The 19,194-nt window shown below is 48.3% G+C and overlaps 1 protein-coding gene across 9 annotated transcripts in view; it reads left to right on the forward strand.

Annotated features, from left to right (window-relative positions):
• The window catches only part of CIT (citron rho-interacting serine/threonine kinase), a 175,291-nt gene that overhangs the window by 146,914 nt on the left and 9,183 nt on the right, over positions 1 to 19,194 (forward strand). For 4 of the 9 annotated variants that reach the window (XM_070769560.1, XM_070769555.1, XM_070769563.1 and 1 more), the window contains 17 exons: positions 3,080 to 3,220; positions 3,646 to 3,753; positions 5,634 to 5,796; positions 6,029 to 6,193; positions 9,093 to 9,230; positions 10,078 to 10,258; positions 10,894 to 10,985; positions 11,474 to 11,578; positions 11,789 to 11,958; positions 12,651 to 12,695; positions 13,142 to 13,222; positions 13,355 to 13,490; positions 14,742 to 14,881; positions 15,221 to 15,313; positions 16,786 to 16,894; positions 16,995 to 17,123; positions 17,577 to 17,657. In XM_070769560.1, the coding sequence (XP_070625661.1) occupies positions 3,080 to 3,220; positions 3,646 to 3,753; positions 5,634 to 5,796; positions 6,029 to 6,193; positions 9,093 to 9,230; positions 10,078 to 10,258; positions 10,894 to 10,985; positions 11,474 to 11,578; positions 11,789 to 11,958; positions 12,651 to 12,695; positions 13,142 to 13,222; positions 13,355 to 13,490; positions 14,742 to 14,881; positions 15,221 to 15,313; positions 16,786 to 16,894; positions 16,995 to 17,123; positions 17,577 to 17,657 (2,077 nt within the window). The remainder of the gene's footprint in view (positions 1 to 3,079; positions 3,221 to 3,645; positions 3,754 to 5,633; positions 5,797 to 6,028; positions 6,194 to 9,092; positions 9,231 to 10,077; positions 10,259 to 10,893; positions 10,986 to 11,473; positions 11,579 to 11,788; positions 11,959 to 12,650; positions 12,696 to 13,141; positions 13,223 to 13,354; positions 13,491 to 14,741; positions 14,882 to 15,220; positions 15,314 to 16,785; positions 16,895 to 16,994; positions 17,124 to 17,576; positions 17,658 to 19,194) is intronic. The other 5 variants (XM_070769557.1, XM_070769561.1, XM_070769559.1 and 2 more) reach the window with 3 other exon arrangements.

The following is a 19,194-nucleotide window of genomic DNA, read 5'->3' on the forward strand; positions in this document are numbered from 1 at the left end:
ACTGGGAAACAGTGATCTTTACCATCAAGGATGCGGCTGGCATCCTGGCTTGGGGTGGGCCCTGTGGCAGCAGGTGGTCGGGGGCTCAGCTTGCCTGTCTTGTCCATTAGGTACAGGTTCTTGTACATGGAGCCAGAATCAGAGTCTCACAGTTGGAGAGAATTTTTGTGTGTCATTTAACACAAATTCCTAGCACTTGCACCACCGTTTCTTTTACCCTTTCCCTGGCAGACTTCAGTAACAGAGCTTTCTCTCAGATCTTTTCTCTCAGGCCTAAAGTGGCCTCTGAAACTTTTCTGACACTGCTGTTTACAGGCATGACTAGTCCCGACTTGGAAGTAATACCAGAGCTCCAAGTCCGTTTGCTAATCCTGTCAAATAATCCCCCTGCCGAGGTAGAGAATCCGTTCCCCGGCCACCCTCACAAGTGGGCCTTGGGGCACCTGGGACTCAAGACTTAAAGTGACTCAAGATTGCCCAACTCATTTTTCTGGCAACTCTAACTCTTAGAAAGTCCTTTCTGGTTTTGAACTAAAGCCTGTAACTTCCAACCATTGGTTCTATTACAGCAAAACATTTGAAAACAGGGAGTAGTCTCATATTTCCAACCAAAGTAGGAAGTTAATATTGATTAATGATCATATTACTTGCTTAGTAATAAAAATAACTTGTTTTTCTTTTTTCTTTTATTATTTTTAAAAATAACTCATGTTTCATTTGGCACATACCACATGCCAGATGCCTGAGTACTTTCCATGAATTAGCTCATACACTCTGTGTGATACTTCTGTGAGAGAGCTACTTTTTATTTTATTATCCCTGTGACAGTAGATTTGCTATCTCTTCAGCTCTCCTGACTCCATGTCACCTTTTCTTTTCTAACTGAAACATTTCAAGTCCCACCAGGACTGGAATGTTCTTTTCTGGTAGTTTTATCCTTCCGAACAGTTTCTAGAAGTCCTTGGGGTTTGAACAACACGGCCCCACCACTACCTGGGCTCTTTGGGTGGCTTATCACACCACTGACACCCATTGATCTGTTAGATCACCACCAGCCCTTCTACATATTTTTTTTTTTTTTTTAAACATCTTTATTTATTTGACTTTTTTTTTTTTTTTTAATACCATCCTGTTAAGCCTTCTTGTTGGTTTTGGCCCATCCTCCCTGTTACCAGGGGTGTTTCCCACTCTGGTTCTGTCGTCTAGTTCCTCTGCTTCCTCCCAGTTTCCTGTCACTATCATAAAATTGGTGGACAGATCTAATCACGTGGCTGGAGCCCTCCTTTCAGTCTACCACCAACCAGGAATAGCCTCCATTTACCGCTCTCTGGGAAGCAGGTAAATGGTTTTGGAAAACATTTCACTGAGCACCAATGTCACTTACTTGTTTTCTATTGTAGTAAATAAGCAGCCTATTTCTTGGAAAGCTAATGGACAGTTGATGTGTTGATTCTAGAGAAATATTTTGGGCCTGGTTGTCACCAAACAGATTCTTGTCCCTAGTACTTGTTTCTCTGCTTCCTGCCTAGTAATTAGTGTTGTCCTAAAATAGCGGAAGGAAACTAAAGAGGGTAATTTACAGAAGTAATCATTTGTGCTACAGGGGACGGATAGCTCCCTGGAAGAGATTATCTTCGCTGTTTTCTCTCTTTTGTTGTTCTGTATTTTAGGGCGTTCTGTGGTTTGATTCAGAAATTCTAGGTCATGCACCCAGGGCAGGTGATTCTGAGTTAGTATCAGTACCTCTTGCTTTACAGAGGATGGATGGAGAGGGGCTGGTGGAGTAGGTTGGGGTAGGAAGGGCAGATGGAAAAGTGATAGGGGCCCACCTGGACTGCATCGAGAGAAAGAAGGATGCAGGAGGCAGCGCTGAAATTCATCGCGCACCTGCTGTGTGCTGGGCACTGGGCTTGGTGTGTCACCCAGAGAAGGGGGTTATTACCCCCACTTGCAGATGAAGAGACTGAGGGTCTGAGAGGCGGTGAGCTGCCCCTGGCCATAGGACTGATAAGAGTTAAGTCAGGGGACTTCCCTCTTGGTCCAGTGGCTAAGACTCCATGCTCCCACTACCGGGCTTGAGTTTGATCCCTGGTCAGAGAACTAGATCCTACTTGCCACAGCTAAGACCTGGCATAGCCAAATAAATATTTTTTTAAAAAGTCATGATTTGAACCAGGGTCTGGAATGTTCTAAAGCCCAGGTTCTTTTCCATGACACTATGATGCCTCAGAATCAGCTGCCTCTCAAGAGGAAGGGGATTGAGGAGTAGGAATGGAAATGCAAACATCAGCGGAGGGAAGACAAATATGGTGGTGAGGTTTCTGCGAACCGAGGTCATCTGTAGCTCTCGGCCTGCTGGGGCAGAGAGCACTGAGGTTTGCCCTCGCCTGTTGGGAAAGCCCCGTGGTGATGGTGAGCAGCTGTTTACAGCTCTCTGTCCTTCCGTCCACAGACGGTCTAGGCCCCTGGGGAAGGGAGTGTTTGGGCCACTGCTAGTAGGGTTAGATTGGACGCCAGGGGTTGGGTGAAACCAAGCAGTATCCTCTTAGGATAGCTGTTCTCTTCTGCTTTTTAGAAACAGAAGCATTTTAGGTAAGAGCCATAAAGCCAGTATCTTTATCGCCTGCCCTGTTTTCTGTAAAGTTAAAAAAAAAAAAAAAAAAGAATTGGAGAGAGTTCTCGTACAAAACTATTTGCAATATACTAAACAGAATTTTGTTTTACTAACACTTGTTCTGACGCTGGGATCGCCCCCCATTTCCCTCGTGGTGGCAGCATCGCCTCCCACCATGGCTGTTGGTGTGCTTGTTGGTCTCTCGCACTGACGCGGCGCCCTTTGAATTAAAGGTGCTATGATTCCCATTTGTGTACGCCACATGGAGAATCGCAAAGTGAGTTCTCTCAACAGTGGTTGAGATAACTGCTCATGCATCGTTGTGGAATATCAGACAGTTGGTCATCCTGAAATGAGCTGAAATTTTGGTGCCTCCTCTGAAATGAGTCTGAGTGGGGACAGTGAGAGAGCGCGTTGCATTGTGTGTGGTCTGAGGCTTCTCTCTCCGGCCTCTCCCCCCACCAGCAAGCCAAGTTACAGCAGCAGATGGACCTGCAGAAGAATCATATTTTCCGTCTGACTCAAGGGCTGCAAGAAGCTCTGGATCGGGCTGATCTGCTGAAGACAGAAAGGAGTGACCTGGAATATCAGCTGGAAAACATTCAGGTGAGAACCAGCACCGGGAGCTTACTGAAAAATTGTCTACAGAGGCAAAGTGTGATGGCTCAAAGCCACCTGGCAAGATGAGCAGTCTCTTCGTGTTGTGTATTTTCACCAGTATTTTATTATGAAAACTTTGCAAATGTTAAGAGAAGCTGGGAAATTGCTATCATGACCACCCTCTAGAGTCTTCTACTCACCATTTGCTATTTTTGCTTTTTCACGTATCTTTGTACTTGAGTCTGTCTTTGTTGGGTGGGGGACGGTGGGCAGTAAGATCAGGACTAAGTGAGTAACAATTGGCTCAGTGTGGCTTTTGTTGAATTTTTCATTTGTTAGTGTTGTAATGACTTTATTTCTTATTAAAGTATCAAATTTAAAAGTCTGCTTCTTCTGGGATCTGAGGTGCTTTTTGTTTTCATGAACCTTAGGTTCTCTATTCTCATGAGAAGGTGAAGATGGAAGGCACTATTTCCCAGCAAACCAAACTCATCGATTTTCTGCAAGCCAAAATGGACCAGCCTGCCAAAAAGAAAAAGGTGGGTCAGAGGGTGTGAAAAGCAGGCAGTGGGCAGTTTCGCTCAATCATGATGATTCCGTGAAGGTCACCAGAGTAGATAATCCTAGGAACATCAGAGAAAACAAAATGCACAATTTCTTTGTTTTGGGTTGAAAAAAGAGGCTTTGAGATCATCAGAATGGCTCTTCAAGAGAGGCTGTTGTCACTCTGGAATCTGTGACACGCTGTGCTGTGTTCATGGCCTTTACAGTTGTGCTGCCTTCCTCTAAAGGAGTGAGATTTGTTTCCCAAGCAGCTGGGGAGGAGGAGGCAGCAGAGAGGAAGGCCGAGTGTTCAGGTTGGCGTCCCCGATTCCAGAGGGGGTTCTCTGCTTGTGTGTAAGGGCCTCTAGAGAGATTAGAGGCCACTCGTGTGCCATTCTAGGACTTCCCAGGTGGTGCTAGTGGTAAAGAACCCGCCTGCCAGTGCAGATAGATGTAAGAGAAGCAGGTTTGATCCCTGGATTGGGAAGATCCCCTGGAGGAGGGCACAGCAACCCACTCCAGGATTCTTGCCTGGAGAATCCCACGGACAGAGGAGCCTGGCGGGCTGCAGTCCACAGGGTCACACAGAGTCGGACACGACTGAAGAGGCTGAGCATGCACACACATGGGATTCTAGACAGAGAGGGCTTCTTAGGTCACAGGGATGGGATTCCAGAGGTATTAATAGGTCATCTGTATGGGGCCTGAGAAGGAATCTCAAGTCATGCACAAGGGGCTCCAGAGAAACTAGACATCATCTGCTCAGTCCCTCTGATCGGGTCAGTAGGAGACTGGGGCCCAGAGTGCTGCTGTGACCTGCCCAAAGTGCTGGACTGGATAGCTGCCCCCTCCATGGGGTGCTGCTCCATCCCTCCCTTTAAAATGGTAACAATTGAAAACAATGACCAGGAGACAGGATGGACAGGCTGATAGATACACATGGGAAGATTTTTAATAAGCCCAAAGCATGCTTCCCTGAACCACTGCAGCCTTCATGGTAGTTTTGGCCAGGTGTTCTCAGTTCAAGAAGGTCTCTAAGGAGCTGGAAACTTCCTGAGGCACTCAGATGGCAGCATAGCACTGGTGATGGTACAGGAAGGGGAGATGGGCTGCAGGGTGTCTTATGATGCTGATGTCCTCCTTCTGGAGAAGAGCAGCAGCAGAAGCAAACAGCAGTGGTGGCTGTCGGACGCGGGCTTGCTTGTGTGCTGTGTGACTGTGCTTGTTATGTGCTGCTGATGGTGAATCTTTTTTATTTTAGCAGTGGACTGTTATCTGATTATGTCACTTGATGTAGTCAGGGTATTCCCATGTGTTTTTTGGTTGTTAATTTTGTTTTCAGTCTCATTATCCTGTGTTTTACTTTTTTCTCCCATGTACAATACATATTCCATTTGCATTTTTTTTCTTGGCATAAGCCCCTTCTGTTGATGTCATTTTAGTATTGTGTTTTTTTTTTTTTTTTAAAAAAAAGCAACCCACTCATCTCTGTGTCTTATAACTAAGCATCATGAGACAAATTCAAGGCAAGATTACTGAACCATCTCTCCTGATTCCATCCTCCACTTCCAATTTTTTTTTGAGGGTAAAGTCTCAGGAAATGGCTCTCCTTGGGATTGCTAAAGGAAGAGGTGGTGGCAATTCAAGCATCTTTAACCCTCTCGGTGGAAACTTCCGCACCCCCATTTTTTTCCAGCCAGCTGGGAGGGGCTGTGGCTCAGTCCCCCCACCCCTTCACATGCCATTTTTACTAAACCCGCTTGCAGTGAGTATGTGCCCGGCTCCCATGGTCTGCTCGTCCCGAGGCAGAGTTCCTTTAGTTAGTTCCCAGTGCCAGTTTCCAGGAGTTAGGAGATATCTCTGTTTCCATTGCTAGGGTTTATTTAGTCGACGGAAAGAGGACCCTGCTTTGCCCACACAGGTTCCTCTGCAGTACAATGAGCTGAAGGTGGCTCTGGAGAAGGAGAAAGCTCGCTGCGCGGAGCTCGAGGAAGCCCTGCAGAAGACCCGCATCGAGCTCCGCTCCGCCCGGGAGGAAGGTACGGGCGCTCTGGACAGCGAGGGCGGTGCACCAGGCTGAGGGCCCGTCTCAAGGAGATGAGCGGAGACTAGCTCAGCCTGGTGGTGACGGCACCCTTGGCATGGCCCATACGGCACCCCGGGTGTCCTTGTGGTCTCAGGCCTTTGAGAGCCAGCCCCTGGGCAGTCCACTTGGTTGGGGCCTCTGGGGGACCCCACTAACCTAAAGGCGCTGGACTGGTCTCTCCCCAGCTGCCCACCGGAAAGCTGCAGACCACCCACACCCATCTACGCCGGCTACCGCCAGGCAGCAGATCGCCATGTCCGCCATTGTGCGGTCACCTGAGCACCAGCCCAGCGCCCTGAGCCTGCTCGCCCCGCCGTCCAGCCGCAGGAAGGAGTCTTCCACTCCAGAGGGTACGTTCTCAAGGGGCCACTGGACCTGCATTGACTTTTTTTTTTTTAAATGGACTGAGAAATGCAGACCCAGGGTGAAAATGACAAGTGATAATATGGAGGGCTAAAGAATAAGCAGTGAGCCTTCTCCCCACCCCAGTTCCCTTACCCAGAGTCAACCATTGTATTCTTCCAGCCATAGCTCATAAACTAACTGCATGTCTGTATTATTTAGGTGTCATATAATCATATTTAAGGGATATGAGAAAATAATAATCCTCTTTGCTTTCATAAATATCAGCCCACAGTGCTGTACACTGCAGAACATCTTCTTTAATTAAAATGTCTTTTTAGCAGATTTCATATTAACCCGTATGGATTGACCCCATCTTTTTAGAGGGCTGCGTGGTATTCCATGGTGGGGGGTTTATAATTCACCTGTTAATCCAGACCCCAATTGACAAGCATTTAGGTTATTTCCAGTTCCTTGTTTCCATACACACCCTGCAGTGAACACTCTGCACAGCTATGGGTGCTATGACTTTTGGATAAGTTGTTGGGAAATGAGTCCCTGGGTTAAAGGTTGTATGTATTCTGAAGGTTGGTTGTGCCAACCTTTAGACCAGTGGTGTGAGGAGTTTTCTTTGTGGTTTCAAATGTACTCTATTTACCTAGAGATGGGATGGACTTTAAAAAAAGCCAAGGAAGTTGGTTTGGAAAGTCACAGGGAGAGCAGAGTAGTTGTGGTTTAATATCAGGGTATCACCATCAACCCACTTCAGCTGCCAGTCTCAGTGGAATTTTGTTGTCATTTCTTTCTTCTTTAGTAATGATGTCATCTCATTTCCCATGTTTACATAACACCTTGAATCAAAGAGCTTCACTCTTTGATTAAAGTCTTCAAAGTGGTGCTGTTAACACAAAGGAAAATCATTTTGACCCCCGGGTTCTTCCATGAGGTTGCACAGAGCGGCTCCCTGAGTAGTCTGTAACACTCCAAACATCTCCTTTGTGTGCATGGCATGTTCAGAGTGCATTTATGTTATTTATTCCTCATGACTTTTCTGTTAAGGGAAGAAGACATTGTTGTTCGGAGAATCCAATTTGGATTCAGAAATTTGGATCCTGAGCTTTTCTATTTAAAGCTGCCTTTGCCTAGTTAGGTCACTATTGAGAAGGGAGCCTTCTAAACAGAAAAAATCAATCTTGTTAGTTTTAACTGATTGGAATTTAAATGCAAGAATCAGTTCTTTGAGGCTTAAAACTTGGATTTTTTAAAAAGGATGTTATTCATGGAAGAACTGGGCATGAAGGGGGACTTCTTCAGTCAGTCTATGTATTTAATAGTCAGAAAGTCTGTATTTCAGAATAGTAAATTTTTTTTTACCATAGTATAAACATACTTTAATTCTCATCAGTTACAAGCTTGCAAATTTCATGTTTTACATAAATAATGCAAAACCATGGTTGGTACATCTGGAACTTACTTCAGTTCATTTGATGTGTTTGTTTACTCACACTTTGGTTATAAAAATATTATAACACATTATTGGTCTTGTATTGAACAGAAATTCTCTATGAAATAATCTGAAGCAAGAAGCTAAAATGAAGTCTTTAAAATTATTTAAATATGTTCAAGAATGGTGATTTTTAAACTGGATTCTGGAAAGTGCTCCATGATCTCATCTGGAAAACATACCTTTCATGACTAAAATATTTACAAACAACTGATTTAGAAGCGTATGTTTGTTTATGCTCACAAACAGCTATGCCATCGTATTAACCATCTCCTACCGGGAATGTGTTTTTAAATAAAACCTAATTCCTAATAACCAGATAATGGCGATCTTAATTTGATTCCTATAAATCTAGACACATCTGTTAGTGTTAAAATAGTTTCACAATCTGTCACTAAGATGCTTTTTTTTTTAACAGCTTTATTGAGATATAATTCACATACCATACAATCCATTTGTTTGAAATGTATAATTCAGTGATTTTTTTTTTTTTAAGTAAGTTCACAAGGTTGTATAATCATCACATTCGAATTTTTAAAACATTTTTGGTCCCTCCAGTCGACCACCAGAAAAATACCCCTAAACTCATTGGCAGTTACTTGCCATTTTCCCCTTCATGGAACATCTGACAGGTATCAGTCTGCTTTCTGTCTCCATGGATTTGCTGTCCTGGACATTTTCCATAAAGGATGCACCTTGTATAACTTTCTGTGTCTGGCTTCTTCCATGCAGCATAGTTTTTCCGATTCATCCATCTTGGAGCATTTATCAGTTCTTCCCTTTTTTTATGGCAGAATAACATTCTGTTGTGTGATCATCACATCTTGTTTATGTATTAGTCCATTGATGGACTTTTGGGTTGGTTCCATTTATGGCTATCATAAATAATACTGCCGTGAACATCTGTGCACAAATTTTGTGGCTACATGTGTTCTCAGTTCTCTTGGGTATAGACCTAGGGGTGGAATTGCTGGGGCATCTGGTAATTCTGGACTCCACAGTGGCTGCACCATTTGCTTTTCCACCAGCAGTGTATGAGGACCTTCATTTCTCCACATCTTCATCAACACCCATTTCCATAATCCAGTGACCGTGAACTAACATCTCACTGTGGTGTTCATTTGCATTTCCCTAAGGAAGAATGACTCAAGCATCTTTTCCTGTGTATCTTGGCCATTTATTTATCTTCTTCAGAGAGACATTTGTTCACATCCTTTGCCCACTTTTTAATTGGGTTATCTTGTTACTATTGCATCATAAGAGTTCTTTCTACATCCTATCTACAGGCTCCTTGCCAGAGAGATGATTTGCAAACGTTTCTCCCATCCTGTGGGTGTCTTTTCACTTTTTTGATGGTATTATTTTGCAGCACTCTGATTTTTTAAAATAAAATTTCCCTCCAGAATTCAGCCGGCGTCTTAAGGAGCGCATGCACCACAACATCCCTCACCGGTTCAACGTGGGACTGAACATGCGAGCCACGAAGTGCGCTGTGTGTCTGGATACCGTGCACTTCGGGCGCCAGGCATCCAAGTGTCTCGGTAAGAGCAGCCGCTGTGCATTTGTGGTAGGGCCCCCGTGCGTCTCCACTAAAGTTCTGTCCGGTGGTGGTTTGTTTTTTTATTTAAACATTCCTCATCATATGGCAACCCACTCCAGTGTTCTTGCCTGGAGAATCCCAGGGATGGTGGAGCCTCGTGGGCTGCCGTCTCTGGGGTTGCTCAGAGTCGGACACGACTGAAGCGACTTAGCAGCAGCAGCAGCAGCATATAGTCGCTCAGTCATGTCCAACTCTTTGCAACCCCATGGACTGTATAGACTATAATTCTCTAGGCCAGAATACTGGAGTGGGTAGCCTTGCCCTTCTCCAGAGGATCTTCCCAACCCAGGGATTGAACCCACGTCTCCTGCTTTGCAGGCAGATTCTTTACCAACTGAGCTATCAGGGAAGCCCGTGATATAGTGCATTCATTTTCACACGTTTATTCTTAGGGGGAGGACACTGTTTTCCCCATGTTCAAGGAGGGAATTTATACGCATTTTCAGCCCATGACTCCAATCGCCTGTGCAAAATGCCTTGGTCTTTGAGAACTTCCAGGCTCCTTTCCCTCAGGCTGGTGTCTTCTTGCCTTTAAGCTGTGTCCTGGCTTCAAGGGAGATGTGCAGATGTGTCCTTTGCACATCTGTCTGTGGCAGCCTGGGAGAAACCAGGAAGACTGGATTGAGAGAGCTTGGCTGTCTCTGTAGGGGCCTGGCTCCTGGGAAGGCTGAGGGGTGCCCTGAGTGGCAGGGCCAGGCAGGGTGGGGGTCGGGAGTTGGCTGGTGGAGGCAGGGAGTGGTCCAGCATCAGACGGGTGTGTTTTCAGCCTGTTCACTGCTTTTCCCTAGAATGTCAGGTCATGTGCCACCCCAAGTGCTCCACATGCTTGCCAGCCACCTGTGGCCTGCCAGCCGAATACGCCACACACTTCACCGAGGCCTTCTGCCGCGACAAAATGAACTCCCCGGGTCTGCAGTCCAAGGAGCCCAGCAGCAGCCTGCACCTGGAAGGGTGGATGAAGGTGCCCAGGTATTGCTGCAGGGCGGTTTGGCCTGGCAGCGGGTGGGCAAGCGGTGGCTGGTGAAGGGCGGCAGGATGTGCCGGTCTGGAAAAGGCCACTTTGGGGTAAAGGACTGTTTTGAGCTAAAGGCACTTAGAAAATAGCAGGTGCAAGAGGGACACTCTAACCTCCCCGATTTCTCTTGGAAAAGTAGGATATAATACTCCCATGTCAAAGCTGTTCTTCCTGCAGCAGGAGGAAAGGAGCATTCTTCTCTTCAGAGCAGGGGCAAGGCCAGCGGGGAGAACCTATGCGCACAGACCGTGTTACTTTTCCACAGTTAACTGTTCTTCGTTTGACTTAGGATATAAGCACTTGGGCCCATCTGCTTTGGGGGCTTTATTTGCTTGTGGAGACACCCACGTACACACAAAATTAAATGTGTGTGTGCTTCTCTCCTGTTCACGTGTCTTAACATCAGTTGAATTCAGGGCCAGCTCCACAAGCCAGAGGGTAGAAGGAAGCTTTCCTTCCCCACCCCGGCATGTCATTCCTGTTGTTTTCCAGGGAAGCATCTTTACTGGGATTTCCTCTCCTCCCCACTCTTGCTTCCCACCCATTTCTTCCAAGTTCAAACAGTTCTTTCCCACGTCTGTCTTCCCAGGAATAACAAGCGAGGACAGCAAGGCTGGGACAGGAAGTACATCGTTCTGGAGGGCTCCAAAGTCCTCATTTATGACAACGAAGCCAGAGAAGGTAAATTAATGAGTCGGGGAATCTCGTTGCACGCAGTTGGCCCAGGTCTCCCAGTCTTGGCGTGAAGGCTCTGTTTTCCGGACTGCGTTGCAAGCCTTCTACGAATTTTCCATTTTTGAAAATTAAAACCCAAATGACTCCGCTAAAGGTTATTGGTACGATACTCACGTCTATAGGTCTCCCCTCTGAAGACCCTGCAGGGTGCTGCCCTGAAGATACCACCTGCTAATACACCTTCCGAGAACTTCCGCCTCAGCCAACTAACCCCTAAATCTGCATCGTCATCCGAAATTTGACTGTGCTCTTCATCTGACACACTTTACTTTTGTTTTTATCTTCCCTCTCCGCCTTCTCTGCACATCTCCTCCCCCCTCTGTTCTCGTGCGCCTCTTTCCATGCATACTCCGTCTCTCTCTCTTCCTCTCGTCTCCCCTTGTTCTTGTTCCTGTTCTTTTGTTTTTCTTTCTGCCCTTCCTCTTTGCACCAAGCTGGACAGAGGCCGGTGGAAGAATTTGAGCTGTGCCTTCCCGACGGGGACGTGTCTATTCATGGCGCCGTTGGTGCTTCTGAACTTGCAAACACAGCCAAAGCAGGTGAGGGGCGGCAGGCACCCCCTGGGAGGTGGGCTGGGCTGCAGCCTTCAGCGCGGGTGGGAGGGGGGGCCTGTGCAGGATCAGCCTGTGAAGGAGGCTCCCCCACCCCCCACCTCTACGTCTGCTATGTAACTGGGACTCAGGTGGCTTGGCCCTCCCTCCTGGTGTGGGTGGCGAACTCCACCCTGTGCTGTCTGCCCAATCTCCTAGATGTCCCCTATGTCCTGAAGATGGAGTCTCACCCCCATACCACCTGCTGGCCTGGGAGGACCCTCTACTTGCTGGCTCCCAGCTTTCCCGACAAGCAGCGCTGGGTCACCGCCTTAGAATCAGTTGTGGCAGGTGGGAGAGTGTCTAGGGAAAAGGCGGAAGCCGACGCTGTGAGTATGCACGCGGGCCAGAGCTTGTGTTTGTAGAGGGGGCTGACTGGGTGGGGGTCCCTTCAGCCTCCCCCTCTGAAGGGTGATGGGATTCTGTGCCCCTAGAGATCCAGGCTTCCAGGCAGGGTCTGGCCTCACAGGTCCCCCCGCCCGAACCCTCTAGAATGAGGGATTCGCCACCATTAGCCAGCTCTTCAGGGCATACTAGGTCTCAGTTCTGGCAGCACAGCTGCAAATTACTTAGAAGGAAATGCTCTCTCTCCTTTACCCAGATGTGTTTACGTGGTTCAAAGGCTTGTGTTACAAGCAGCACAAAGGGCTGCCGAAAGCCATGTCTCTTTCAGGAAGCTTTTTCATAACCTGCTCAATTGCTTTTACGTGATCTGCTCTTCCAAAGGCAGGTCTGAAATCCTACTTCTCCTGAAGATGTTAGAGACGTGGGTAGGCCTTGATTGGCATCACTCCTCCTGGAACATTCCAGGATACAAACAGTGCTCATCACGCACTGGCATTTCCACCACCAAAGCCCCAACAGCTCTTTTCAAACACTTAGCTCCTAATAAACACTTTAAGTGTTAGCAGTCGGAAGTCCTTAGCCACCAGCCTCCCTCTCACGAGAAAGCGCTGTGTTGATGACCCATCTCCCACGTGTGAGCCTTTAACTGAACGCCCCATCCATGTGTGTACGATAGGGCCGTGACTGTACTTCCTACGAGCCTCTGCCCGCGTGGGCTCAGGTAAAGAGACTCAGGAGCTGGTTGATTTGCCACTGACACTGGGCTTTGCACTTGTGCTGCCGCCTGGAGGGGCAGGAGCGTCCACGTGGCTTATTAACCCTTTGCAGTGACACCCTTCAGCTTTGGCTTGTTTTGTGTGACAGAATCTATGTCTCCTGTGCTCATTTAGTTATGCATCTAAACCCAGTTATGTCCCCGACGCTAATTAACCACCACCCAGAGACACCAGTAACATTCAGGTCCTGCCTTTTGAACTCAGATCAAAGTAGGGGGCAAATCAGGAGCAGGTGTGTGCTTCTGAGTGTCTGCAGGAGTAACTTGCCCTTCTCCCTGGCATTAAACTTTCCTCTGTTCTTGCTTTTGTCTCTCTGGACAGTTCAGTCACGAACAGTTCAGCCTCACTGTGGCCTCCTTTTTTCTCTCTCTTCTCTTTCACATGTGAAAAGAAATTGCTCGGAAACTCCCTGTTGAAACTGGAAGGTGATGACCGTCTGGACATGAACTGCACGCTGCCCTTCAGCGACCAGGTGACGATGCTTTTTTTGGGCAACGTCTGCTGGGATCTGGCCATAGCCGCACGCGTTACAGGACCGTGTCAAGGGGTGGTAATGGGGACATGGCCCCGCTCATGCTCTTCCTGGGGACTTGTGCCCTGGCAGGTGGTGCTGGTGGGCACCGAGGAAGGGCTGTATGCGCTGAATGTCTTGAAGAACTCCCTCACCCACGTCCCAGGAATCGGAGCAGTCTTCCAGATTTACATCATCAAGGACCTGGAGAAGCTCCTCATGATCGCAGGTGGGAGGCCAAGGACACAGCGCTTTGCCTTCACTTGTAGGGGAAACGATTTGAAACTCACATGTCATGTTTGTCAAACTTGGGGGCGGGAGCAGGAGGGGCTCTTCCCTCTGGGTCCCTGAAGGGGCCCGAGCCCCTGTGCTCTGAGAGCCTGCCTGCCCTGCCGTGTGCATCGCCCGTGCTCCCCGGTCTCAGACCCTTCCTTTGCATGTAGCACTCAGTAACAGTTCAACACATATTTATTTCTCTCTTCCTACACACACACACACACACACACACACACACACACACTTTCTCACTTATTCTGAACCACGTGAGAATCAGTTGCAGCTCTGACTCCAGATTCTTCAGCCAGTCAGCTAAGAACAGGGGCATTCTCTTACATACCCAGGGCAGAAAGGCTTTATTCTCCTCTCTTTATTGGTAATTTTTTTTTTTTAAAGGAAAACAACAATGCATTGGCTTCACGTTCAAAACATTCACAGTCAAATCTTAACTCAGGCTTGGCTGGCTGGATCCATATGGTCAGGAACTAGCTTTGCTTGATCTCTCGGTGCTTTTCCTCTGTCAGCTTGTTTTCTAGCTTGCTTTCTTTTTCTTCACTTCCATCTTGACATTTTCCCTGGGCACAGTTTTAGGTTCACAGCAGAAGGTAGAGAGAATTCCTGTGTACCTCTGCCATCACACACACCCGGCACCTGAGTGGGACATGCCACGCCAAGGCCATAGTTTACATTGGGGTTCACTCCTATGCATTCTGTGGGTTTGGACGAATGTGTGACAAACATCTGCCACTGTGACATCATACAGAATAGTTTTACGTGGTATGTTTTCTTCTTTTCTTTGGTCACATGGCATGTGGGATCTTAGTTCCCTGACCAGGGATTGAACCTTTGTCTCTGCAGTCATAGTGCGGAGTCCTAACCACTGGACTGCCACAGAACTCCCATGTCCACTGTTTTATATTATAAAAGTCCCTCACTGACTCCCAACACAAACGTTCTTGACTTTGGTGGGGAACACATTTGAACGTTCAGTTCACATTCTCCGATTTTTTGTCTGCAGAATTTTTGTTTCCTCCCACAGTCTTGACCAAGAGGGTAGATGTTTTCCTTTTAGATCTAACACTTGGACCTAAACTGTGTTAATGGGGATTTGTGGAAATTCACGCATCTGTGTGGCCTGGAGTAGCTTTCACTCAAGGTTCGAATGAGACCCGCCATTGTGCTCCACTGTCCCCGGTCCCCTCAGGAGAGGAGCGGGCCCTGTGTCTCGTGGATGTGAAGAAGGTGAAGCAGTCCCTCGCGCAGTCTCACCTCCCCGCCCAGCCGGACATCTCGCCCAACATCTTTGAAGCGGTCAAGGGCTGCCACTTGTTTGCTGCTGGCAAGGTCAGTGGTCCTCTGGGCCCCAGATGGCGACTCTTCTGGGAGTTGTTGTGGCTCCTCTGCTTAACAATTTGACCTTGAAAACCCTGTCCTTAAACTGGGTTAAATTTCTGTTGCCTCTTTTCAACACAACTGGTAGTGGTGCCATTGGCATCACATGAGCAGAGCAGGTTGCTCCTGAACACCCAGCGGTGCCCGGCACGGCCCTTCCCGTGGGGGACAACCTGTTCTTGTGTCCTTGGTGGCAGCTCGAGAGGCCCGGCTCCTAACCAGCTTTGCCATGGAGCTGGTGCACTCACTGGTGATGCTCTTCTCCTACCCTCCACCCCAACTGCTTTTCAGATTGAGAGCGGGCTCTGCATCTGTGCAGCCATGCCCAGCAAAGTTGTCATTCTCCGCTACAATGAAAACCTCAGCAAGTACTGCATTCGCAAAGTAAGTCCTGGGCCTCGCTGGGCCTACTTTCTTGGTGAGCTGGTGGGAAGGTGCCTGTGTGTGTCCCCTTCATCCTGGGTGACCTCCTTAGAGAGGGAACAAGAGGGTGCCCTGCCCTAGAGGACGCTCCAGAGTGGCCATCAGTTTTCTCCCTGCCTTTCCTCCTCCCGGGCGTGAGCAGCCTCTCTAGCCAGCCCTGCAAATTCAGCTTTTTGTGAGGGGAGAGAGGAAGGTAGCTGATAGGAGACTCCTCTTTTGAAACAGCAGAAAATAGGAGGCTCTGAGGAGCAAGCAGCCCTGGTGGCCCCTACCAGAATCTTTCTCAGATCACAGAAGTTTCTAATAATTACCTTTAGAAAAGCCAGTGCTGGCTGTTTTGATAACCCATTTCGAGAGCTGGTTCTCCTTGGAGCAGAGTTGTGATACTGCCTGGGGTGCAGACAGGCATCTGCTGGACCACCGCGTTTGCTTTCCTTCCTGAGAAACCCCTCTCTTGTCCCTAGACAGGAATGTTGCACCCACTGTGAGCCTGATGTATTGCAGGTGCTCTTACGGTTGGTCTCAGAAGTAGGAGGGATGAATATGTATGGGTCACCGCTACCTGTTAGAGACTGTCTTATCTGGGGTGGGCTGCTGTTAGTGTTTCAGTTGAGCACCTGTTCTAAACAGATAGGGCTGGCTGTTTCACACACTTCACAACAGTTGTGAGAAGCAGGAATGGCCATCCCCACTTCTCAGGTAAGATGACTAAGGTTGGCCAAGATCCCAGGTTACAAAGTTGAGACCTAAACTGAATTCTGGCTTTCCCCACCACCTCACCACGCTTCCCCTGCCGTGCAGTTTCCTCATTCTTAGTGATCAGTAAATATTCAATGGTGAGGATAATGCTGACTAAAGTTTGCACTGTTAGCTTCAGGAAAATTCTCAGAAATCATTCATTTCCTGGCCACCATTTGGAGTAAAACATAACTAGGATTTCTGCAGCCCTTCCTTAGGATTGGCCCGTAAACAAGTGGAAGTAATTAGGAAGCAGATAATTCAGACGATGAGAACAGCAATGATGATAGTGATGAAGTACATAATGCAGATTCAAGATAGAAACTGAGAAGCTTGGAAAAGGAAGGAAACTAAAACCACTTCCTGCAGCTACCACCGATGGTGTATTCCTCCAGGCTTTTCCTTCAGATTAGAATGTTGTATTTTTAAAGCTCTCTTTGAACGCTACCCCTTTTTCTTAAAATGGTGTTTGACTTTTTCGGTTGCAATTTGACCTTTTTTAGTCTGTGGTTGCAAAGAACCCAGAGGTAGCAAAAGGACCATGGGTCCTTATGAAGAACGTGAAGGGACTTGCTTGGTGTGAAGACCATAGGGAAAGTTGGGTGGCGAACCCTATGGCCTGGTTGGAGAGCAGGGGCTGTTCCAAGTCAACACTCACATCCTCCTCTCTGCTGCCCCTCACACCCTCGTCTTAGGAGATCGAGACCTCGGAGCCCTGCAGCTGTATCCACTTCACCAACTACAGTATCCTCATCGGAACCAATAAATTCTACGAAATCGACATGAAGCAGTACACGCTAGAGGGTAGGGCCCGGGCGCACCCCCTGCTGGCGCATTTCTGGCCCTGCCGCCGCCTTGGGCTCCTCCTTGGTCCTGAGGCCCCGTGTCTTGCCTGCCTTTACAGAATTCCTGGATAAGAATGACCATTCCTTGGCGCCTGCTGTGTTTGCCTCCTCTTCCAACAGCTTCCCCGTGTCCATCATGCAGGTGAACGGCGCGGGGCAGCGGGAGGAGTTCCTGCTCTGTTTCCACGGTGAGTCCACTGGTGGCTGATGGGGTGCTCAGGGCACCCACAGCCCCAGACAGGGGCCTCAGGGCGGGGCGGGGTGCTGCTGTTGGAGTACAGGGGACATTGGTCTTGCTCCAGCAGCACCCTTGGGGTGTCCCAGCAGGCTCTAGCCAGGTCCATGCAGTCTCTTCCAGACCGGTCTGCTCTGTCCTTCTTTGTCCCTCACTCTTCTCTTTCCCCTTTCCTCTCCCTAAATCTCTGGGTCTGTTTCTCTCCTTCCTCCATCACCCACTTCCTGTCTCTCCCCTTTCACTCAAACCCTCTTCTTTAGTAAACCCCAGAAACGTGGCTCAGCAGAGCTCCTGAGGTTTCCACGACCCAGGTGCCCCGGGCTGGATTCCTCACTCCTGTCAGTGTGTGTCTTTGATGCTCCCTGTTTTTGGCCGTGCTTAAGCTCTGGACTCTGCCTCCTTCCAGAATTCGGGGTGTTCGTGGATTCTTATGGAAGACGCAGCCGCACAGATGATCTCAAGTGGAGTCGCTTACCTCTGGCCTTTGGTAGGTGAGGCAAGGTGTGGGGATCAGTACTTGGTGCCCTGGTAGGAACCGCTAGTGGAATTCCTTTTGGCTTATGCACTGTGCCTGGGGGCTCTCTATGGCACCAGGCGCCACATGTAGCATCTCCCATGTAAGTGTCCAGGACAGAGGACCTGGGGCAGGATGCATAAACCAAACCCACCAGCCTCTCATGACAGAACGGAGAGCACTCCTTGTGAGTTTGTTTAAATCATGTCACCAGGCTGCATAGCATCTCACGACACAGCTGATGACCCGTCACTTTAACCAGTTCTAAACAGGCTCAAGTGTGAACAACGCTGTGATGAACTTAGGGTATTTGCACACTGGTTAAGTAATAGCCCCAGCTCAGAAACTCTCAAAGTGGAGCTGCTGTGTCAAGGGTAAACGCACATACACGATGCCTGTGTGAATGGTCTGAAACACCGTTATGGCTGAAATACCCTTCAAGGCTGTCTCATTTATCTGTTGCCCCGTAACATGTTCCAAAACCTAGTGACTCAGAACAACTGCTTATTCTTATTGTCCGAGACTCGGAGGCCTGACTGGACAGCTTTGCTTCATGTGGTGTCAACAGAGGTGCCGGGACATCCAAAATGGCTTCACAGAGTGGCCGTCAGTTAGACCGGCTGTCGGGCGGGGGCTTAGCAGGGGCCAGCGGCTGGAGGTCTTACCCTCTGCACCAGGGCTGCCTCTACGAGTGCAAAAGCAGAGGCGCCCAGGCCTTCTCGCTTCCACTCCATCCTGCTAGCTTTGCCGGGATTCCAGGCAGAGAGAGTCCATGGGGGCCTGTGTAGTAGGAGGTGTGACTAATACTGAAATAACAGTTCAGCACAAGGAATAACAGTGATAATCTGTTTCCCTTTAAGACCAAAACCAGCTCACATTATAGCCTAGAGTTTGACACTGTGATACAGAAATATACAGTATTAGGACTAGAAATACCTGATTGTCTATGAATCCAGTCATTTTTATTAAACTTTTTGGAGAATCTGATTAAGCAGTTTTAAAAGGTTACAATGAAAGTCTCGCCCATGTTACTCGTCTCCCAGATTTCTCCATCCCTACTCCCCTAAGGGAAAAAAAAAACTTAGTTCTGCGTTTCTTATCCTTCCAGTGCCTTATGCAAACACAGGCACATAACAATTGATTCTCATCCCTCTCCCTTTTAAAAGACCAGTGAGGCAGCACAGCTGACACAGATTCGGAGCCTTACTGTGCATCTGCACTGTGCACCTTGGGTGTTCCCCACGTCAGCATGTGGAGAGAGCTGCTTCGTGCATTCTCACGGCTCTGCAGATCCCACAGTTGTGCCGTGATTTATATAACTGATCCTGCACGCTGTTCCCTGAGTGGGCTCCCAGCGTCTGCCCCAACAGCAGTGGCAGGGGATAAACTTAAACATGCCTCATTATACAGGCATGTGGGTGCATGTGTAGGATACACTGAGCTGGGCTGCTGGGTCCAAGGTTGCACTGCAGCCAGGTTTTGATTTTCTGTCTCTTAACCCTTCCTTGTC

Source organism: Bos indicus, chromosome 17 (genome assembly GCF_029378745.1).
Source record: "Bos indicus isolate NIAB-ARS_2022 breed Sahiwal x Tharparkar chromosome 17, NIAB-ARS_B.indTharparkar_mat_pri_1.0, whole genome shotgun sequence".
In the NCBI taxonomy this organism is placed as follows: Eukaryota; Metazoa; Chordata; class Mammalia; order Artiodactyla; family Bovidae; genus Bos; species Bos indicus.